At 46.1% G+C, this 23928-nt stretch overlaps 1 protein-coding gene across 1 annotated transcript; it reads right to left on the minus strand.

The window, feature by feature from the left end:
* Positions 1-37: 37 nt before the first annotated feature.
* On the minus strand, positions 38-23893 carry Got1 (glutamic-oxaloacetic transaminase 1). The gene is made up of 9 exons (XM_034516250.2): positions 23643-23893; positions 15696-15877; positions 7307-7430; positions 6749-6861; positions 6416-6520; positions 4681-4831; positions 4425-4590; positions 3020-3162; positions 38-837 (listed from the first exon to the last, which is right to left on the minus strand). Exons 1-9 carry the CDS (start codon positions 23758-23760, stop codon positions 698-700), a joined length of 1242 nt encoding a protein of 413 aa, XP_034372141.1. The 5' UTR covers positions 23761-23893; the 3' UTR covers positions 38-697.
* Between the last annotated feature and the right edge of the window lie 35 nt (positions 23894-23928).

Here is a 23928-nt window from a genome sequence, read left to right on the forward strand (position 1 = left end):
GGTGACAACTCATTAATGGATCACAGACTCAATTCCATTTGTCTTGATCAGCATTTTAATTTTTTTTTTAAATGAAACAGAACACAAGAGAATAGACTAAGAAAATATCACAATGTGCCACATATCACAAGAGCAAATACCGTTTAGTGGGACTTTCATTTCAGTTAAATATGTAAATCCATTTGTGTGTCATGATATAAATACTGGCCACAATTGCCTTAAAAAACTAATGTTCCAGACCAGGGACACAACCATGCAGGAAGATCAGGGGGACAAGAGACAGAGACGGGTGAAGATGATGAGTTTTAATGCCCCAGCCAATACCTACAGTCACATCCGACGCCTCAGACAACTTGATCTTTGACTATGGACTTTTGTACAGAGTCAAGCAACGCGCAGAAGCCCAGGCTCCGTGGGCCACACTCCTGCAGAATGCTAGAGAGGAAGGCAAGGTGATTACATCTCATATCAAAGTACTTTTTATTCTTAAATAACTTTGATCTGCTCTGGTTTCCAAAAGGCTCTAACCCCAGGCCCCACGGGTTCATTTCAGGAAATGTCTTCTCATGTGGGGCCAGCTAAGCAGCAGGTGCCTCCCCATGGTCATCTCTAATAAGGACATGTACAGCGAGGTTTGCGCAGGCAGGAAGAGTAGTGACAAGAACTGCTTTGGTGGCGTGAACTCAGCCGTGTCTCTTCACTGGATTTTGGTGACGGCTTCGTGGATGGAGGTAGCGACGTAATCTAGGTTCTTGGTGGTCAAGCCGCACATGTTGATCCGACCGCTCGGCAGCAGATAGATGTGCTTCTCGTTGACCATGTACTCGACCTGCTTGGCTGTAGAGAAGACAGGAGGACAGACAGTGACTTGGGCAGTGGACACTCAGAGGTCACAGGACACTTGCCATCCTCCTCCTTCCTCCTTAACGCAGTCGAGCTAAACAAAAGGGAGCTACTTTGTCCTTTTGTGCAATTGACAAAAAGAAAACTACTCACTAGATCCCGGAAAGACTTCTCAGTAATTAATATTCAATTTTCAGGATGTTCACAACAGACAGCAGAAGAGGGAGCTTTGAATCTGGGATGACCTCTCAGCCAGACTTTGCATATTAGATAACCCTCTCAACTGAGAGCAACCATCAGATACAAGGGCAGTACCCTGGTAGGGAAAACTGGCTACTGGACACCAGCTTTGGGTCCCCCCACCCCAGTCTGGCTGCTTAGTCCTGAGCATCCAACAACCTCCAGTCAGCATTTCATTTCACAGTACATCTGACAGGAGCCCATCGCAATATATAGCTAACCGACCTGTAAGTGAACCAACAGGCTCTGTGACCCTGTGACCTAGGACCATCAGATCCTAGCCTCTGGACCATTCACTCCTCAGCCCCCCTGGATGCAGCAGGGATTCCATGTTTGCAGAAAAAAACCCACACATGAAAGCAGAAGAGGACAGATGCCTGCACTTCCCCAATCACTACTGTGATTTTGTTTCTCTGCAAAACTGTGATAGAATTATAGCACATTTTTTGCTTAATTAGCACATTACGAGCAGAGTAAAACAATAAAATCACACAAATTAGTGGGCAGGTGTGGCATGCTAGGCAGTGTTCTAAGTGCCTCAGTGTTTTTGGTGATAACCTATCATGCCCATTTCACAGATGGGGCATAGGAAAAGTTCAACGCTGCCTCCCGAGTGCTGAATGAAAGGCTGTGTACCACCACACCTGGCTCTGTATGTTTTCTTAATAAAATTGGGGGGAAGAAAAAAAATAGAACAAACTCTGTCATTAAAAAACAATGAATGAAGCCGGGCGGTGGTGGCGCACACCTTTAATCCAGCACTTGGGAGGCAGAGGCAGGCAGATCTCTGAGTCTGAGGCCAGTCTGGTCTACAGGGCTAGTTCTAGGACAGCCAGGGCTACACAGAGAAACCCTGTCTTGAAACTCTCTCCCAGTGACCCCAGAAAATGCCAACAAACAAAAACAAAACGATTACTGACATCAGATGCGAACAGCCAGGTTCAATCGATTCCTACCACTTATCAAGTTGTGATAAAAACATTTTCCTACTCTGAATAGAAGGAGAATGCTCTCCTGGGGATCCCCTTCTTGTTAACTCTTAGAGGCTCGCACACCATGTTCAGTCCCATTTTTTTAACGGCTGCACAAAGATGACTTCTCAACGAACTCTATCCCACAATCACAAGGACCCCAGCAGCTAACCAAGCCATTCACCACTTTCTGGGGCAGCCTCATTTGAATACAAATCTGTAATACAGTCGTGATCATGTCTTTCTATATCTCCTTTGGTTTGTTCCTCAGCCCATTTCAAACCAGAACTGACAGCCCTGACATTGACTGAGGCCTCTAGTGTTTCCCTGACAACAGACAGCAACACATATCCCAACCTAGAGCCACCAGGCTGACAGGTGTGTGGCCACTCTGCACCAGTCTATCAGCAAGTATGCAGCAGGCACTCAGAAGCGTCTTATTAAGAAATGACTCCTCTATCAAAATGAAACTCTGACAGCTGGCCAAAATCAAGCCCACTGCATTTCCAATCTGCTTTTAATCCCTACTACCAACTCAATTTTGAGATTTATGACAAGGAGAGAGAACTTTGCAACATGTTTTCAAGAGCAGTACCTGGAGACTGCAAAAGCCCTGTTAAGTTTGGTCCCTAAGGAATCACATGTAGCATTTATACTCATTAAAGTAAAACCAGAGGCACCAGACAATATAGGAGAAACTGGTTACAAATTAAAGATCCAAGCTACAAATCTTGTTACTTCCCAGCCTGCTCCGAGTCACTTTCTGACCTACAAAAATAAAAGTAACAAAATCCTGGGTCAAAAGGGCAGACCACAACAATGCTCTCGAGACTGGAAGCCCAGACTGAGAAAACCTAACTCGCTCTGGTCCAAAGTGACATCTGACTGATTGGCAACAGTTGCCTAAAGAACTGCTGCATCTGCGTGCACACAAGTACTCAGGGGATGGGGAGCCGGGCACTTACGGTTTAACCCAGTGAAGCTGAACATTCCAATCTGCTCAGTGATGTGAGACCAAGTCCCAGGGGTCTTGAGAGCTTCTAATCGTGCCCTGAGTTCGGATCTCATGGTCAGAATCCGGTCAGCCATTGTCTTCACATTATCTTTCCTGGGACATGGGCAGAGGTAATCAATACCCATGCATGAAGAGAGGGTTCACAGAAATACACAGGTTTAACAGCTGTAATTTAAGCCAGGCGGTGGTGGTGCAAACCATTAGACCCAGCAGAGGCAGAGACAAGAAGATCTCTGTGAGTTTGAGGCCAGACCAGTCTAGAGTTCCAGGCCAGTCTGAGACACACAGCAAGACCCTGTGCCCAAAACAAACAAACACACACAAACACCCTGCAGCTCGGACTGAAAGTTTATCATAAGCTCACAACACGTCTATTATGGTACCTGGGTTCCTGGTCAGGTGAATGAACAGAGGCACAGAGGGGAGTCCAGCTATAATACACTAACACCCCTTTCAGGCTCCACTGGAGTGCTGACACCAACAGTATCATGTACTCCACTAGGCCTAACTGATCTATGTATCATACACTTAACCATGACATGAAAGCTATGGTCTTCTTAAATAAGATAAAACACAGGTCTTCACCCTTATCTACCATTCCGAGTCTGGTAGTTTCAGCTTTCTTTGGTTTAACCACAGTCAGGAAAATTCCAGAAGTAAAGATTTCATAAGATTGAAGTAGCTGTTGTCAAAGTATATGCTATAATGGCTCCACGCCTTTAGTGGTTACTATCAGGGGTCTTTTCTACTATATATGTCTATATATTGTCTATAAGCTAAATTTCATCAGCCTGTGTTATGCACAGGAAGAGAAGGGAGAGCCCAAAAAAACGGCCACACTGCCTCAAGTCAGACAGTCTACTCTCTGGGAATCCCTGTTCTCCAGCTTTACAGAAGGAAGACTGGGCTGTGGAGGAACTGACATCCATTGCAGGGCTTCTCCACACCTCAGACGCTGTGCTACCCTGCACAGGTGATGTGGGTATCAGCCCGGCTTTGAGGAAACACCTGACTTTCAGAGAGGTGGAAAATAATCACATCCTGGGACTGGGGAGATGGCTTAGCGATTAAGTGCACTGGCTGCTACGACCAAAGGTCCTGAGTTCAATTCCCAGCATCCACATGGTGGCTCATGACCATCTATAAAGGGATCCGAAGCCTTCTTCTGGGCTGCAGGTGTACATGTAACAGATGTACATGCACTCATACATGAAAGGAAGGAAAGAAAAAAAATTTTAAAAATTGCATCCTGTGTCTCTAGAGATAAAAGGACAAAACCTAAGCAAATGCAGCAGAACCACTCAGCTATGCATTCCTGGTTTCTGCCCTCGCCCATCAGGATGCAAGCCCCTTACCATTCTTTAAAGAGCTCTGGATCAGAGAGGGTGGTGGCCACGATCCGAGCTCCCTGGGCTGGGGGATTGGACCACGTGATTCGTACAATCTTCTCCATCTGGGAAAGGACCCGCAGGATGCTGTCAGATTCTTTTCCGACCACGGTCAGATTCCCCACTCTCTCATCTAAGGAGAAGACAGGAGAGAGGCAGGCTCAGCGGCTAACGTGGTGTTTCGGGGCAGGGAGGCAGGGCTGCGACTCTGGAAAGCACTCACTGTAGAGCCCGAAGTTCTTGGAGAAGGACTGGGCACAGAAGAGCTCGAAGCCTTCAGACACAAAATAGCGAATAGCCCACGCATCTTTCTCTAGGTCTCCAGATGCAAAGCCCTGATAGGCTGAGTCAAAGAAGGGGAACAGAAAACGGCGCTGCGAGGAAGGAAAGCGAGTCAGGGTAGGGCCTTGTCCGGAAGCGGACTCAAACGCGGGCCCTTCCTTCCCACTTGGTGCCTGGAAGGAATTTCTACCCAGAACCTTCCTTGTGGTTCTTGTCTGTATGCATTCATTTTCCGCCCGCCACTCTGCACCCAGCACTGTTTCACGAACACCAAGCAGCAAACACCGGGTTTTGGTAACCCTTCCTTAACAGTGTAGGCTGTGCTCCGGGTCAAGATGCAGGCAGCTTTGGCAACGGCTCGTTCCTGAAGCTCGGAGGTGCTGTTGTGTCATGGATCTTTCTGCAGGAATTTCTGGTGTGATAAGCTAATTAACTGAGGCCTGGCGACCCCGGGCTCCTCAGGGCTCCTCACGTCAGTGCTGCCTTACCAGCCGACACAGCCAGCTTCCAGCAGATCTACTTCACTGTTACCAGGGTAGATACTCCCGCTTGCCCTCCCCCAGAACTCCAGGGAGTAATGAGAGTGTCCTTCAGTTCTTTAAATTTGCATACTATCTGCCTGGGTGGGGCTGTGGCCAGGCTTCCCCCTCCCTGCCCGCCACCAGCTTTCCACAGCTCCCTCTAGACAATGCCTTCTTATCTCCTCCTTTGAAGACTCAGCAGAGGACCACTTCTTCTAGGAAGTTTAGCCCAACACCAGCAATAAAATCTGTTCAGCATACCCCACAGAACTCACCCAAGCCTTATCTCACAATATTGGAATTACTTGAATACTAACCCAGAATTCTTCCCAAACAGGCTCTATGCTCTTCAGGGCAAGGGCTCTATCAGCTATGTTCACTACCAGACCCCAATGGTACCCAACACCTAACAGTTGCTTAATAAACATCCCATAACCATGGTGATGAGAATGTACACTTTGAGCTAGAAATTCTCATCAGAATGCAATCCTAAAGAGATAAAGTCTCGCCAGGTGGTGGTGGCTCACACTGTTAATTACAGCACTCAGGAGGCAGGGGCAGTCGGATCTCTGTGAGTTCGAGGACAGCTTGGTCTACAGATCGAGTTCCAGGACAGCCAGGGCTACACAGAAAAACCTTGTCTCAAAAAAAAATGATTTAAAAAAACCAAACAAACAAGAGAGAGAGAGGCTCGGGGAGGGGAAGAGTCTCTGTGTGTGTTTTACTACATAAATAAATCAGGTCAAGAAATCTGAAATTAAATATTACTCAACCAATTTACCCAATCCCCCAAGATGGCACAAAAGGATCATATGGCATGAAAAAGTATGCTATAAACCATTAATATTGTGTATATAAAGAGATAAAGGGGGGAAATGCTGCAAAATAATATTAACAAAATGATTCCTCCTTTGCAGAACAGATATACATTTTAAAAAACCACACACTCTCTGATAATCCTTCCACCAAAACACTTACTAGTGTCTGCAGGAGTAATAAGATTTACAGTTATTATCTATTTTCTTCTTTGGACTTCTCTCCATTTTCCAGATCCTTCAGTAAGCAGGCTGTGCTTTTAAATGATTAAGAAGTAACAACTAAATAAAACAAACCCATGCAGCCTCCTCACCAGGGATGCTGAGCAGGAGCCATTACCTTCATGACAGCAGCGATCTGCTTCCATTCCTCTTGAGTCGGGTCGGTCCCCGTTGGGTTGTGTGCACAGGCATGGAGGACAAAGATGGAGAACTCGGGAGCATTCTGAGGAGAAGAAGGTTACATCAGCTCTGACAGAGCAGGGATACCAGGGGACGGTCAGCAGAACACGGGTCACACACAGTACAGGGCAAGCATTAGCCATATTCTCAGTGTCTCATACACATCTCTCATGTGCTACCTCAGAACCCACTCTCTGATTTGGAGAAAGTCTCAGGTTCTCACTTATCAACTGATCCAAATGCTTCTCTCCTGCTCTTCTGTATCACCCACCTCCAGATCATTCAGGAAACCCTGGAGGTTAAGTCCTCTCTTCTCTGCATCCCAGTAGCAGTAGGACCGAATATCTTTAAAACCAGCGGCAGAAAACACGGCGTTATGGTTCTCTGCGAAGCAAAGGGACAGATGTTAAGTGCTTTTCAAACACAAGGTGGCAGAGTCAGAAGGAACACAGGTGAGCTTCGGGCCCTCAGGCTCAATGTCCATTGGGTGTCATAGAGGCTAGCTATTGAGTTATACCAGGAACAAGTTCAACCAGTTATAAGAACTCCAGACTTGCAGCCTACCACAGGGCTGCCTGCTTCTTATGTCCACCTTTATGAAACCCTATAGACAGAATACAATGCAAGACTACAGGGAATCTTGGGCAAGGCGCTCCCAGCTGAAATCTGAGCAGTAGCTTTTCTCTGGCTGCTGCTATAATCCAGTGCTCGACGGCTCCCCGAAGCTAGCCCTCCCAGGAATAGATCACATCTTACATGCAGTCACTACATGTCATAAAGACAGCCCTCCCAGATGCTTGGCTCTCCTCTCCACAGCTGGCAGGCTCACCCCAGGTTGGCGATGATACATAGATCGGTGTATTCTTGTTGTCTGTGCCATTGTACCATCGCCCTAAGAAGTCAGCTCCAATTCGAAGTGCGCCTGTCCCGCCCAAAGACTGCACACCTCCAACCTGAAAGAGAAGATTTGCAGTCACAGGTTGTTGACAGTGGTGACATCAGCTAATAATCGAAAGAGTAAAACAATCATGACAACATACTTTGTCCTTTTCCTGGCTAAAGCCCCTTACATGTAGGAGTTCCTCAAAACTTCCAACAATTACGGGAAGACCCGATTACTTGCTCATATTTACACATGGGGAAACCAAGAGACAGAAAGGTAAGAGGTGAAGTCCCTGCTCAGTCACCAGTGAGCAGGACGTCCAGCCAGGTCTTCAATCTCATAGTTCTGACGCCAGGAAGAACTTCCATCTTGAACACAGGTAGAAGGCCCTAGGCCACGCTAATGTGTGCCTTGGAAGGGAACCCCATCTGTTGAGCACCCAGTCCAAGATCACTCCTTTCATTAGGATCCTGGGCATTTACTTCAAGCTGACCCTTGACTCCCATCTATCTATGGAACACAGGTGTATTAATCCCTGGGGATGTGTTCTCTCAACCAAAGATGACAGGCAGATTTCCCTCTCATCTGTTCAGTTTCCTCTCAGCCTAAAAAGTCCTAATACAGGCAATAATGAAAGTCCTCTGTTTTACCATTTAGAAAAATACCTTCACCTAGAGTCCCACTTGGCCCTCGCATACTCTACAAAGTAAACCGTATGTCTCCAGTTGACAAATGAGGAAACAGACTGAGAAAAATAAATGGTTCACAAAAGGACAGAGAGCATGCCATGAGGTCTCCCAGCTCGGGATCTGCTCACTCTGCCTTCTGTATGTCGCTCCATCCACCTGTCTTTGATCTGACCCTTCAAACCCTAACGAGGCTTCAGCATAACCTTTCAGTAGAGATAGAAGACATAAATAAATTGAATGTTGCCTAATACGCCTACAAGATTAAGAAGAACAAAAGGATAGGGAGGCAGCTGTAAATAAAGGAGGCAGCTAGGATGTTGTCTTAGTTAGAGTTTCCAATGCTGTGAAGAGACATCATGACCAAGGCAACCCTTTTTTTTTTTTTTTTTTTTCTTCCCGAGACAGGGTTTCTCTGTGTAGCCCTGACTGTCCTGGAACTCACTCTGTAGACCAGGCTGGCCTCGAACTCAGAAATCCACCTGCCTCTGCCTCCCAAGTGCTGGGATTAAAGGCGTGCACCACCACTGCCTAGCCAAGGCAACTCTTATAAAGGACATTTAATTGGGGCTGGCTTACAGGTCAGAGGTTCCATCCATTATCATCAAGGCAGGTGTCATGGCAGCATACAGGCAGGCATGGTGCAGGAGGAGCCAAGAGTTCTACATCTTAATGGGAAGGCAGCCAGAAGACAGGCTCCCACATAGCTAGGAGGAGGGTCTCCCAGCCCACCTCCACAGTCATTTGAGTCCTCCAACAAGGCCACATCTCCTAATAGTGCCACACCCTAGGCCAAGCATAGTCAAACCACCACAGTTGTAGTACTAAAACATTTGCCCAGCATGTGAAGGGCTCTGGGTCCAATCCCAGAGAGAGAGAGAGAGACAGAGAGACAGAGAGACAGACAGACAGACAGACAGACAGACAGAGATAGATAGAGACAGAGACAGACAGAGAGAGCATAAGTGCCAGGCAGTAGAGACATACACCTTTAATACCAGCACTCAGGAGGCAGAGGAAGGTGAATCTCTATGAGTTTGAGGCCAGCCTGGTCTACAGAGGGAGTTCTAGAAAGGGCTATTACAAAAAGAAACCCTGTCTCAAAACAAAACAAAATAAAACAAAACAACAAAAGAAAGGTGTAGTTTCAACACCATAGGCTGAGATGTCTGACCGCCTGATCCCAGTAGATGGCGCTGTGGAGAGGGGGAGGGGTATGTAACCTTTAGCAGGTACAGTTCTGCAGAAGTGCTCGCTGGGGAAGGGTTTTCAGGGCTTAGGCCTCACCCCACCCCCTGTTCATTCTCTGCATTCTGTACACAGCTAAAGACGTAACTCTCAGCTGCCTGCCACGACTCCCTTTCATTAAGGACCTGAACCTCTGGAACCATAGGCCAAAATGAACTCTTTCTTCATGCTTTTGGTCCTGGTGTTTTATCACGGTACCAAAAAGTAATTAATGCCGAGGGACACACAGCAATCTCATAACAGTGACAACTTCGTGAAAGACTCTAGAAATAACCATAGTGGAAAGAAAGGGACTTTGTTCTGTACATTGGTTTTCTCTAAGGAGTGTGTGTGTGTGTGTGTGTGTGTGTGTAGTTGTATGTGTGTGTGTGCATGCCCACAGAGGCCAGAAACAGGTTTTGAAACACTTGGAGCTGGAGTTACAGCCATTTGTAAGCTGCCCGGTGTGAATGCTATAGGATCGAAACCCCAGCCCTCCAGTAGAGCAGGAAGTACTCTTAACCAGAAGCCATCTCTCCAGCCCTACGTGATGCTTCTAAAGTCACACAAAAAGATACGTTCCTGTGTTGTTTGTAAAATTTCATGATTTAAAAAACATATTCGGCTATCTTGAATTTGCTCTGGCAGTGGTTCAATCTTATACAAGACTCGAAAATACAGATGACCTTGAAGTAATGTGACGTGGGCATGGATTTGGTCATTATGGTATCTGCAATAATAAAAAGGTTAAAAGAAGAAAATCTCCCTTTAGAAGAGAAAGGCTGTTCTAAAGCTCTAAGCTAACACTAATCCTAAAAGACAGCAAAGAAAAATAATGCAGAGTAGAGGTCCCGAGGTTAGCCCCGCCCTCCCTCCTCAGACACAAACTGTGTCAGAGCATGGGTACACAGGACTGAAAACAATCCTGAAATTATAAATCCACTTCATTAACATCAGCTACCTGGCACTCATAACATATGACACGTGAAATACTGAATTCTTAAATCATTGTGCTCTAAAAATTAAACACTGAATGGTTTCAGTGACACATGGGTTACACTAAATATAAGCATTAACAGAAACTGCCTTTTGTGAATAACGTCATTGTAGAAACTTTTTTGGCCAAGAAAAGTTCTATATTTGATTAAAAAACAAAAACAAAAACAAAAAACAAACAAACAAAAACCCAGGAAAATCATTAATATCTAAGGAAGTCCAGACAATTCACAGACTCAGTCACTTGAACGCAAGTCACGAGACAGGTATCCAGAACAAGCAGCCAAACAGTTAAAACAAGACAGTCTCTGCAGCTCCTTTCTATGTTGACATACAACTGCTGACTCTAGGAATATGTCAGATACCATAATTTGCTCGTGTTATTTTACTGTGAGGCGAACAGAGCCCACCAGAAGCTGTTCGCAGCCAGGCTCACACGTCACCTGGGTGGCATAGCAACTCTCACCATATCTATACACACCACTACACAAGCTTCTGCCCAACTGGCTGAAGAAAAAAACCTAGTGTGGCAAATACCCAAGGTAGGGCAAGATCCCCGGACTCCTTGAGGCGAGGGCCAAAGTAGGAGACTGAGATCTCAGTACAAGTCAGGTCTACTGTGGCTACCTGCCATGCCTGCAGAGCTCAGTGATGGCAGAGCCTGAAACACTGCTCTATGGGAGAGGAAAGTGGACATTTTGTCTGAATCCTAAAGTCTGGGAAAAATGTAAGAAGCAGCAGTAAGGATCCCAGAAGCAGGTTACAGTAACTTTAAACTTCAAGAGGAATGAGGTCTGAGGAAGACGTTACTGTCTGCCTTCCCGCTCATTTTTCACGTCTTGTCTCCACTACCCTCCCTCCCCCCCCTTTTTCCTATTTGGCCACTCCAGTTCAAAACTGAAGCTAGCCTCCCTCCTTCCCCATGGCTAACATGCCTCCTCCTCCTCTTCCTCTCATTCTGTGGCAGTTGACAACTTTAACACAGTAAACGGAAGCAGGGGCTGTCTCTGTGGTCACGTGTATGTTTGGTCACTGCTGGGTCCTAGCTCTTCTGACAAGTGACTCACTCAAACATCTGAGACCCTCAGAAGTTCCATGAGCTAAATATGGAACATGTACAAAGTGAATAAGCAAGCCACGATCCCTAGCCAGGATCACAAATTGTGAGATGATCCCTAGCCAAGATCACAAATGGTGAGATGATGCCTACCCAGGATTACAAACTGTGAGACAATCCCTAGCCAGGATCACAAATGGCGGGAGAAAAAAGCCTTATAAAATCAGACATTGTAAGGCGCTGGAGTCATGGCTCAGCAATTAAGAGCACTTGCTGCTCTTATACAGGACCTGGTTTCAGTTCCCTGCATCCACATGGTGACTCATAGCCATCTGAAACTCTAGTTCCAGAGGATCTGAAACACTCTTCTGACCTCCATGGGCACCAAGTATGCACGTGGCGCATGTATACATGTAAGCAAAATACTCACACATTAATTTAGGCATAGGAGTAAAGCCACAGTGAGTTTTACTACTGCCAGACTTCAAACAGCCACGTCATAATTCAGAGAACATAAATAACTAGCCACGCCTGAGAAAGTGAACAATTCAGCACAGAAGTGACCCTTGATCCGGTCTCGAAGGTCTCAGAGGTGTGGCTAGAGAATTGGTGAAACAAGGAAGGGCATTCTATGCAGAGGGAAAAGCCAGGCATGGGTTCCGAGTCCTGATAGGCCTGTGGGTCTGCAGAATAGCAACACTCTTAGACTGGCAGGATCCTAGAGGGGTAACAGGGAGAGAGATGCCAAGGTCACGGACTGGACCATACTCTGGAGACGGCAACAAAGGTGCGCCAAGTGGAGGAAGAGAGCAGGTAACACCATTAGCCCTTTTTATAAGGACGATCTCTCTACTTGTAGTGTGGCAAATTTACTGGAATGAAAAGGAGACTAGAGGCTAGAAGGCCAATGAGGCTATTACAAGAATCTACATGAGCTGACAGCCGGCTGAAATAAGATAGTGACCCAGGGATGCAGAGAATGTCCAGGAAAAAAAAAGAAAGGCTCAGAACTCAGGAGCAGCTGGTACCCAGGATAAAGCAGATGCTGGGAAGTAGCCCCAAAACAGGAACTTCACATATCTGATGCCATAAAGACTGGTGTTTACGTTTGTTCTGTAATCACAACACAATGAAGATGAACTAGACCAAGAGAGAATATGTTCCCAGGTCAAGGTCAGAGCCCCAGGCCAGGTTCTTACAGTCTTAGGAGGTCAAACCCCAGATCCATGGACAGAGGAACACTGTCAACAAAGTAGCCACCTTGAGAATACAGTTTTCTCAGAGAAGCAGCTCCCAGTATGGCCTCTGATTTGCCAACAATAGCCCCAGCTGATTAATCTATAGCATATGCAGAGAGCAGACCCCACTCCCAGGGGCTCAAGTTCCCCACTTTCAGATTAAAAGTCTCTACTTTTGGATTGTGGTACATGTAGAGGCTTGCAACAGGTCAAACTTCAGAGAGTCAACCTCAGTGGAGTGTAGAGCCACAAATGAGACCTCTATAACACACTAACACAGACAGACAGACAGACAGACAGACATGGCTCAGGGACCACTGAGGAGGAAGTAGAAGGTTTCTAAGAACCAGAGGTTGGGGAGGACTGGAACACAACTGTGTGCTCTGGACGTGAAAGGATGCTTGCTCACATGGACTCACAGCAGCCGTGCTCTCCTACGTATGACCAAGGAAATCATCATCCCAGCGTGGAGTGGAGAGGAGTTCATGAGCCCCCATCCCTTACTGAGGAGCTACTGAGCATTGCTGGCTTCTGCAGGAAGGAAAGGTCAGGTTTTCTTAAGGCTAAGGTTCCTGGTAGGCAGCAGGGTGGGCCTCATGCTCCAATGGACGGCCTTGTATCTATGAGTTTATGGGCAGCACAAAGTGAACCTGGTGTATTGGTTTTTTTTGGTTTTGGTTTTGGTTTAAAGTGAAAACACAGAGTCAGGAGGGTCTGTGAGAAACGGAGACGGGTGTGACCAAAATATACTGCATGAAATTCTCATAGGAGCAATAAAACTTACAGATTTTAAAACAGACTGTCCACTTTCTGTCTGGGGATACAGGATTTGGGGGGACAGCTCTTCCATACCATCCTCTACCCTGGCACACAAATCCCATACCTATCGTTCCCTGAGGCAAGATAAAGCCTTATATAGAAATCTAGTGCAAACTTTGATTAACTACTTGTTTAGTCAGTGACCTGGGTTCCAAGACCTTCACCGGAGCCTCCCTGCTTCAAGTCACCTGTAGGAAAGCAAGCATGTGAGCCACCTTTACTCACCTTGCCCTTGAGCTTATCAGGGTATCTGGAGAAGAAAAACCTGCTGTAAACAACAGGTGAGGAACACCTCAAGTGTCTCCACAATGCAGCCCTCTCCACGAGTGAACCAGTGAACCGCAGCCTGCATTACCTCATGGCCCCGGGGCTGAGGAGCACAGTTGATTTCAATTACACAACACCTAAGCAGACTCTTGCTCTCCCCGCCCACCCAGCCAGCCAGGTTTACCTTGCTCAAATAACACTTTCCTTAGGTAACCCCTGTACAAACTGTAGTCTTCAGGTGAGTCTCTATACAACCGAGACCTGCTTCTGCCTACCGCTGTCCCTGGGCCATCCCACACACCCCTGTCCCAAGAACAGGATTGATGTTTTCTTCTCTATCTCTACTTTGATTTTTTTAAACCTAGACAGAGTTTGGAGTCAATGGGGGTACCCTTAAAAATACTCCCAAGCCAGGCAGGGGTAGCTCACACCCAGCACTTGGGAGGCAGAAGCAGGTGGATCTCTGGGTTTGAGGTCAGCCTGGCCTACAGAAAGAGTTCCAGGATAGCCAGGGCTGCACAGAGAAAGTGTCTTGTGATGGTTTTTATATGCTAGGCCCTGGAAGTGGCGCTATTAAAGGGTGTGGCCCTGTATAGTAGGTGTGACCTATTGGAATGAGTGTGTCACTGTGGGCGTGGGCTTTGCCCTAGCTTCCTGGAAGTCAGTATTCTGCTATCAGCCTTCAGATGAAGATGTAGAACTCTCAGCTCTGCCTGCACCATGCCTGCCTGGACTCTGCCATGTTCCCGCCTTGATGATGATGGACTGAACCTTGGAACTGTAAGACAGCCCCAAGTAAATGTCGTTCTTTATAAGACTTGCATTGGTCATGGTGTCTGTTCACAGCACTAAAACTCTAATTAAGACACCTCTCTTAAAAAAAAAATTAAAAAAAAGAAAAGAAAAGAAAAACCTCCCACTGGGGTTGTGGGGAGAGAGACAAAGTGGCCCTTCAAGATTCTGACTCCATCGGCTTGGCAAGGGGTTCACAGGGTCCAGCTTACAACTTGCAGAAGATAACACTAATACTTAGCAAGAGCTGAGAGCCAGAGTCCCACTGGGAACATATTTGCAGCCCCAAAGGTCTCCCTGTCCCCTGAATCTCTCCATCAGCAACTCTCACCATATGCACCCTACCTCACAGTGTCTGCTTCTAACACACACTCATACACACATCTGTAGTTATAGCACAGGCAGTTCAATGAGAGCGCCCGAGGGAAAGACTTCAAGAACTACCTCAGATAAGAAAGGGCGGGGAATTCTGGTCCTTGAAGGTTGAGGGATTACTGACACCTGAGAATGCGGGTAAAATTAAGGAAACTTTTCCCCAGAAATAAATGAAATTCTGCATATAATTTCAGAGTAAAGCCCCTATGCAAGAACCCCTGATGGGATTATGAGCTACAAATTCTTTTCTTTCTAAATTTAAGATACAGAGAGCAAGTAGGTAAATTGATTTGCCTATGGTCAAAAGCAGTGGCAGAGACCAGTCTATACAACTCCGAACTCTTCAGAGTCCATTAACTTCTCTTTGCTTGGCTTTTCCAGTAGCGACTTCAATGCCAGCAGCTGAGACCTGATAATGTACTAGACAAAACTGAGTAAGTAAAGCCAAGCTCCGGATACAGCCATGATTACCCGCCAACGCTGACTAAAAATGGATTTGGTGGGCTCGAGAGATGGCTCAGTCATTAAAAGTCCTGGCTGCTCTTCCAGAGGACCCAGGTTCGATTCCCAGCACCCACATGACAGTTGACAGCCATCTGTGCCAGTCCCAGGGGATCCAATGCCCTCTTCTGGCCTCCTTGGGCACCAGGCGCTCACATATAGCACAGGCATTACATGCAAGCACAACACTCATGCACATAAAATAAAAATTTAAGACAGGTCAGCTTACCTTCAAAGAAATAAATAACAAAAAATGTATTTTCTGAGAATTCTCAAGACAGAACTTTCACATACCTCCAAGCAAATTGCGCTTTTAGTCTTTTATTTTTAGACATTTACGGTTCCTGATGAGAAGCTATCCACACCCCCAAACTCACCCGATTCTCCCTGATAGCTGGGCTGTTGTCTCCAAGCACTAGGCGAGAAGCAAGGCTCCGGAACTCTGCCAGGCCCAGGATGGGCAGGTACTCGTGGTTGAGGCTACTGTCGTTAGCAATCTTCTGTTCGACCTTCCTCACTACTGGTAAAACCCAGGGCTGAGAGTCATCTGTGCGGTATGCTGAATATGGAAAAAGACATGCGCATGAATGTCGGGCATCATCCAAGCCAGCGTGTGTAACAACGGACAGAGAAAATTCCACCACCTTCTAGCCAAAGCAGGATACAGACAGAAACACAAAGTGCATTCACTTGCTGCGTTGAGTCCTGGGTTAGTGCTGGGCACACAGGACAGCCTCGCTTCCTGTCTCCCCATTCAGATCATGCAGTTTTTAATGTGACCTCCAGAACTGGAATGCTGAAATAAAATTGGGATGCCACAAACGCCAGTGAAGCAAGAGAGGGGCATGTCTGCGAATGGAAGCCATCTCTGCGATCTGGTCTCTATAGCCAATCTCTAAGGCTCAGAGATTCCATCCCCACACGTTTCAGAAAAGCCTAGGTTGGGCAAGTCCAAACTGCAGCCCACAGCCTGCATGTGTCCCAGGATAGCTATCAACATGACCCAACAGGTTTGTAGACAATGACAATGTCATAATGCAATGTCAAAAGGTAGGACAAGTCTGGCTTGGAGCTACTTCACAAAAGTCTCTGCACCTCCAAATATAACCATGGAGAAAGGAGGAGAAAACCAAAAAACATCTGCCTCCTCCAGCTGACGTAAAAATGCAGAAGCCTGTCACACAGGAAGCCTATGTCCTGTGCCTGGTGCACAGCCACTGGTTACACAATGACCAGGGACCCACTTAAACACATCTTTGTCCTCTCTGCATATTTTGAAATCAGCCAGTGTTTACATTTTCACCGCTCAGACACACTCGCTGCCTCCCATTGCCTCGCACTGATCTAATTTCATCTAGTTCATGACATTTAATCAGGCTACATAGTAAACTTCTAAGCATTCCTTCAACCTTTTAGTGCATTCAGCATATTCTCGGGCTGTTCTGACCTCTTCTCCTTCCGACTTCCCCCTACACTACTCTAAGTTATGCTGGATTCTTCAGGCAGCTGCTTTGACCTTGACCTGAGCCAATCATCTATCTCTGAGCTGATCCCAATCGGGGTCACTTCTGTCTCTACTGAGTGAGCTACCAATCCAAGCTCTAAGAGTGATTCTGACTAAATTTTAACTCATGTATATCTTAGTGTCTTACGGAGCAACACATACTAACTATAAAGATCTTAGCTTAACCCAAAAGTGTAGACACTTAACATTACATTAAACCACACAGTCCTAGCATTCTGAACCTGGGCATGAATATACAACTTCCTCATCTCTACTGCCAGTGTGCATATTCTTTTATAAAATATGGACCATACCATCATAGGGTTTCCAACATGCATGTTTCTTCATCCCTCGAATATATTTACAAGTATCTTTTTAACTCACTTGCTAAACTAATGGAACTTCATTTATTTAATTTTATTTTATGTACATCGGTGTGAGCATGTCAGACCCTTTGGTACTGGAGTTACAGATCGTTGTGAGCTGCCATCTGGGTGTTAGGGATCCCAGTCCTTCAGAATAGACAGTGCTCTTAACCACTGTGCCATTTCTCCAGCCCTTGTATCTTTTACTGTCAGTATCATTCTGATAGGTGGTGAAGTATCTTCATGCCCTCATTCTGTCCTCTACATCTGCCCAGTTCCCAAATCCCTGTCTCTATACACACTGGTGTTGGTTTCTTACGTGTCCATCCAGAATTTCCCTATAACACACGGGCAAATCTAGCTTCCTGCACTTGGTAATCTCCAGCAGGGTGTCACACAACATTCTGTGCCTTGCTTTGGCCATTTGATGATCTCCTCATGTTTATACACAGAAAGATTCTTTGTTCTTTTTCACAGCTGCTCAACTGATGAATAAACCAGATTTTATTTTGACAGCTTCACATTGGATATCCGAGTTGTTTGCTATGTAGGTTATTAAAACAATTGTTTACTACATAGGCTATTAAAGCAATTATTATGTCAGCTATTAAAACAACACTTCAGTGAACCACGCCATACACACTTCATCTCACATGTAGACAAATACATCTGTAAAGATGTAGGCTTGAAACGGACGTGCTGATGGATGCGTGTTTGGACAGATACTTCTAAGTTGCTCTCCAGGGCTCTCTACGACAACCATCAATTCACATGAACCAGCAATGTGAAGAGCGAGCATCCGCTTCCCCACAACCTCAACTAGTAAATTCCCAGTATGAATGTGCACTCTGTGTCAAGGCGGTTCTATTTGCATTTCTCTTATTATGAATGCAAGTGGAAACTTGTCATGTTGAGCCATCTACGACATCACCATGGATGAGATGACACTCTTTCCTATGCATGAATTACTATTAACCGTGATTTCAATCACCTGCTATTAGAAACACTGTGTTGAATATTCCTATATCACTAAGCATGAATATAGTCACAGAAAATACTTCTAAGTGTAAACCTACCAAGCCAAAATGTAAACAATAAACAAAATACTTAAGCATTTATAAGTCCATTTTAGGTCATGTATTTTTAATAAAAATAAGTTTTCTAGTCCATCAGATAACTATATTTTCTAGAAATGAGTCATCCATAAGTCCAAGAAATATATCCAGGCATAACAGAAATGTGGGCTGGAACGGCCCCTCACCTCCTATAATGTAGTCTCTGGGCTGGTGAATCAATCTCAGAATATGACTCAGCATTTACATTCTCTAACTCCCTTCAACAAGTATAAAAAGTTTACTTAACCAGGTGGAAACTGACTGGATTTCTTTAAAGACATCCAAAATACCTCCTCCTGAGGGGGAGCTATTCTTGGAACAGACCATCTGGTCAGACCTGAGGCTAACACTGCCAATGTGCCCCTGGAAGTCTCTGGGAGACTTGATTTTTAGATAGGATGTTATTACTGTGAAGGTCCTCAATTCTACCAAATCTCCATCCTTTGAAAACCAATCTAATGTTGGGAAACATGGCACCTGCACCAGTCCCGGCGAGCAGAGCCGGGATGATGGTGTGTACGGAGACAGTTATAAAGAGATGCTCTCCAGTGGAAGTCCTACCACTCAAGGCTGTTTCAAAAGAAGATTCCTGGAGTCACAGAATGGATGCATGTCTGAACCACACGGAAAGGATGCCATCTAGACTCACAAGTCAGAAAAGTCAGTCCTATTAACTTCAGATCTGTAACTGGATATTGCATACATGATATAACATAGCTATGCTGTGTATTAGTATTTATGATAATGCCATTCCTAAATTATTGTGAAACATGTAAAAGAAAGGAAAAGCCACTGTGTGGTTGTTCTTATTGTTGTTATATACTCTGACTATCACCCCCCCCCAAAAAAAAAAACCCACCCTGAATACCTGAGAGTAAGATTAACTATACTGTGAGAAGAGAAATGCCCAATTCAGCTGCTCCCTTCTCACTGCCCAATTTCTCCCAGGTTCAGTTCTGGGCTATCATCAGTAAGGCAGGACTGCAGACTTCTCTGGATGGCTGGAGCAAGGAAGGCAAGCATGATGGCTAGCCACCATTCCTCCTCTCCTGGGGACTGCTTGTGCCTGTCCTGTTTTGTTCCCATTTCCCTTTCCTCCTGCCATGCACTCACATTCAACAAGCACTCACCCACTGTGCCAGGCACTGGCTAGAAGAAGCTACACAGAGATATCCCCCTTCTTCCAGGAAACGCAGCATGCTTTAAATCTCCATGCTGGGTTAGGGAAGATCTTACAGAGGATGGAGTGCTAACAGTGATTAATAAGGAAGGGTTTAAAAGGTAGACAGGGGAGGAGAGGTGTTCCAGTCTGAGGGACACCCGTGCAGGGACCTCAGTCGCAGGACAGCATAAGCCATTTGTGGCGCTGCATTTCCATGTGTCTAAAGCAGGCTCTGTGGAGGAACCATGGAGAGTTTCTTTCAAGAATCTTCTGTTTTAATGGGAACATCCAAAAGGAGTGACATCAACAGCTGTACATTTATAGACTCATCTGAGCGACACCACAGAGTCAAACCCAGAGGACTGAGAGCAGAAGGCTCCGGAAATGATCCAGAAGAGAAATAATGGAGTCCCCAAACACGGCAATGATGGCAGATGAAAGGAAAGATAAGCAGGCAGACCTCTGAGGATGTGAAAAAAACCATGAACCCAAAGACCGGACTCATACAGCAGGGAAAAGGGTGGCTGGTGATCCCAGCAGCCATCTGGGCAATGTGTGGGTGTGGGGACGGGGTGGGGGGGTGTAGGAGCTGGTGAACATATGGCGGTAATAAGAAGGGCCCTAGGAGAGGAGACCCAGGATGGCGAGCCCTCATAATTATAGACCCTCCTGGAAACTGAAGCCACGGTAATAACAAGGATTTACTAAATACTTTGTACATTTCTCTATTCTCATTTAATTATTTTAACAAACCACAAAATACATAGGTATTAGGAGTCTGGAAACTGAGGCCAGAAATTATTTCCCAAAGATCATAAAGATAATGAGTTAAGCTGACACTACTGAGTCCAACAAAAGCGCTCTGCTCTCTTGCTCTCCCTCCTCCCATCCCTCCCACAACCCCTCCCTCCCTCTCCTTTTCGCTCTCCCTGCCCTTCTCTGTAATAGGCATGCCTAAGGAAATCCTAAAGCCCTCAGCCTAGAACACTGTATCAGGAGGAGCCTTCTTATCAGCACGCTGCTGAGTTCTGCGACCTATGCATGTCCTTTCTTCCTGAGTAAGCTTCCGGGACAGTCACAAGGGTTACAGACAAGCCCAGCAGTTTTGTTTGCAGAAAGGAAAAACAGAGAATTAAATGTCAAACTAGCACCTTCATCCCCCTGAGGGTTCCCCTTCCCTTACCTACCTGCACCCAAGAGCACATACACACAAGCCTCTGCGTCCTTCTCCAAACTCTGCTCTGAGGAACCCTGATACAGCTCACCCAACCAACAATCCCATCTGCAGAGGTGAGAAACCACATCAAAAACCATTATCTAGACCAAAAGAAAGAAAGATAAGTTCTCATTTTAAAAGGGGGGCAGGGAGAGAGAATGGCTTTAAAAAGAGAGAGATGGTTCGGTCTACTGAGTGCCTAGCACTTACACATATGACCTGACTTCAGATCCCAGGCACTCACAGAAAGAGCTGGGCATGGGCGTGTAACCAACCCTAGAGCTCCCAGCAGTGGATGGAGACAGGCAAATCCCTGGGATCTTTGGCCAGCCAGTCATGCCATCAGTGAGCATTAGGTTCAGTGAGAAACACTGTCTCAAAAGATAAAGTAGAAGCAGTAGTGTAAGACACAGTGTCGACAGCTGGCCTCCACATGAATGCATACATGCATACATGCATACACACACACACACAGAGTAAATTAAAAAAAATAAACAAGAGACTTTGCATCACGTTGGACTTGTGTCTCGCTGTCCTTAAAAGAGCTTTGAGAATCACTAAGCCCACCAGCTCCCTAAGCTTCACAGTGAAAACTGGGACCTGCTGCTCTGTGTACTGACAAGAAAGCTATTGAAATCAGTCCAGCAAGAAGAAAAATCTCTCAGGAAGCTATCAGCAAATAGGAACCAGCTAATGAGATTACAGTTTATTCTAAAACTGCCCAGCATTGCTAGATAGAACCTGAGAGGGAGCCCTTCCATTACCTTTGGCCTTGGGAGGAGCAACCTTCTCAGTCAGTAATTAATGAATGTCCTTTACAGAGAGTGTGCTGAGGTGTGTGTGTAAGTACAACAGGACAGACACATGCAGAAAGAGACCTTTTATTGCCGTTTTGATTACTCCTATGTGAGCATCTATCAGCCACACAGAACAGGTCATGGTAATGATCACATCGGCCTATATGCAAACCCCTTCATGACAGATCACACTTCACACATAATTGTTCCTGGTTTGCTGACCCTTGGCTAATAGATGGGGTCAATACAATTACCCCACACTGTAGCATTACCCTATTAACAGAATCTGGGAGGTGCTGGGGGTGGACTTTTGATAGATTCTAATTGTCATTCATTCCTGGTACCTCATTCTTCCTCAGCTTCAAAGACATTAGATAACCTTAGTCAGAGCCACAGGCACCCAGAGTCTCTTGCCTCTTCTCTCTGCAGGTTACTGGTTACCCCCAGGCCAGCTGAAAGTGTCCCAAGCAGAGAAGAGTCTAGAGACCCTGAGGCCTAAGACCTGCCTAGCATCCCAGCTCTCCTATGTAGAGGTCAAGCCATACTTCCTCCCTGGGCTTCAGCCTCCTTCCTTGCAAACAGGACAGCAAGAAAGCAACCTCCCAGAATTGCTATAGACAGAACACTCACACACATAACTCATCTGCTCATGTTCTTAGGTTCCCAGAAATAGTGACAAAGGCACGTCACTACTGAGATGAGTATCTGAACCAAAGGCTGACTAGTGTCATCTGGACTGGAGGTTTTCATGTGCGTGAATATTTTATTTCTGAACCAATGTCATAGATTTCATTTTTTGGTTCTTAGGCTGAACATTTTTATTCAACTTCTTTCCAGAGATCCACTCAAAGAGACAACAAGGAACAACCGAAATAGCTCAGACTTACATAACTCCTACTTATACTCCGGACCCCACACAAAGCACTGACTGCATTAGGTTAAGTCACCACAAAAGCCCTGCAAGATGAGTCAAGCAATCGACCTTGCTAGCTCTTCTATCTACATGAGGCTGGAAATAAACATTTGGAGGTTCTGGGATGGATTTACATAAAGAGCTTATATGGTGATATTGTGATTTTTATTCAAGACAATCTTTCAGTATTTCTCCTGCTCTGGGGGCTGCTAAAAACATCAAATTTCTCTCCACTGGCAAAACAACAAATACTGACCTTTTTATGTTTTGTTTTGAAAAGTTTCAAACATACATAGAAGTTGAGAAAATATTATCTTTCATTTATGTCCAGACATCATCAATAAAACAGCACTTTAGGATTTTCTCTCAGCCCCTCCTACTACTCGAAGAGTGTGTGGGGGGGGGGGGGGTGGGAGGGAGAACGAACAAGGACTATGTGAGCACATCCTCTCTAAGAACCTAGATTCTGAATCACGTCACCCTCTGCTTCAAAACAATTCCATTTCTTCTTTCTAACCTTCTAGCGCTTTCGGTTCGGGTTGGTTCCCAGCTGAGGACATCATTCGGCTCACTTTTCTCTCCTTGGCTCCCTTCTGCACGTGGCCAAATGCAAACCAAGCTCTGTTAAAGCGTCAAACCATCAAAATGCCAGTCATGACAAAGTCGCTGGAGGCTGGAGCTAAAGGGCTTTAGAGACTTCACAACACAAACGTCCTTGACAGAAGGCTAACTTGGTTCAAGAAAAACAATCGGGAAATGACCCCGTCTGTGAGGCCTGAGCTGGGCTTTCACCTCATCGGCTCCACTCTGAGAATAAACCAAACCTACATCTTCCCCATGTGGGGTTAACGGGCTTCCTAACTGGAACCTGCTACTCGCTCAAACCGGACCAGAGCTCCATTCAGCTCTTTTATTCCTAGTTCCAGCTGGTCATGACGCCGAAGCTACCAGACTTCTCTCTCCTTAGCATCCCATCTTTGCTTTAGAACAAGTACTATAAAGAACTCAGGGAGGAGAAACAAAAACTACATTTGTGTTCCAGATGTTACACCTGTTCTGCGTGACCTTGAACACCCCCTCTTTCCAAGGACTCTGTATCGCCCATCTGCAAAATGGGTAGGATGGTGATGTCCTGGTGGTCCCAGCCTTCTCTCCCGGGTCCCCTCTCAGGAAGGCACCAAACTAAGCCTCAGCTCCTCCGACACCCACCTCCCCCAAAAGCTGCTCGCATTCCAGGGTACTGCATCCTTACCTCCCACGCCGAGGTTAACCTTGCGGGGATCTGGATCATCCCGGAAGTCCGCAGTAAGCTTAAAGACCAGAACCGGCGGGGCTTGCGGAACCTGGGCAAAGACTGATGGAGGCGACATCGCAAGGGAATCTGCTGAGACCTTGAGCACGAGCCGGGAGCTGCTCGGTGCGGTGCGGGGGGCCAGTGACTGGAGGAGACTCTCACCTTCACCGGCGGGCGGGGCAGCCCGCGGCTTCCAATGGCCGAGCCGCGTCCAGAGCTTGGCAACGCGCTTAACCAATCATAA

The sequence above is a fragment of the Arvicanthis niloticus genome, chromosome 1 (genome assembly GCF_011762505.2).
Source record: "Arvicanthis niloticus isolate mArvNil1 chromosome 1, mArvNil1.pat.X, whole genome shotgun sequence".
NCBI classification, from domain to species: domain Eukaryota; kingdom Metazoa; phylum Chordata; class Mammalia; order Rodentia; family Muridae; genus Arvicanthis; species Arvicanthis niloticus.

Bases quoted from the DNA above. Each gene is read 5' to 3' on its own strand.
- Got1 (XM_034516250.2), bottom strand. From the start codon at position 23,760: ATGTCGCCTCCATCAGTCTTTGCCCAGGTTCCGCAAGCCCCGCCGGTT. The intron at 15,878-23,642 runs GTAAGGATGCAG...TTCCATATTCAG, and splicing joins GGTTAACCTCGGCGTGGGAG to CATACCGCACAGATGACTCT. The intron at 4,832-6,415 runs GTAATGGCTCCT...CCTTCCTCGCAG, and splicing joins AGATCGCTGCTGTCATGAAG to CGCCGTTTTCTGTTCCCCTT.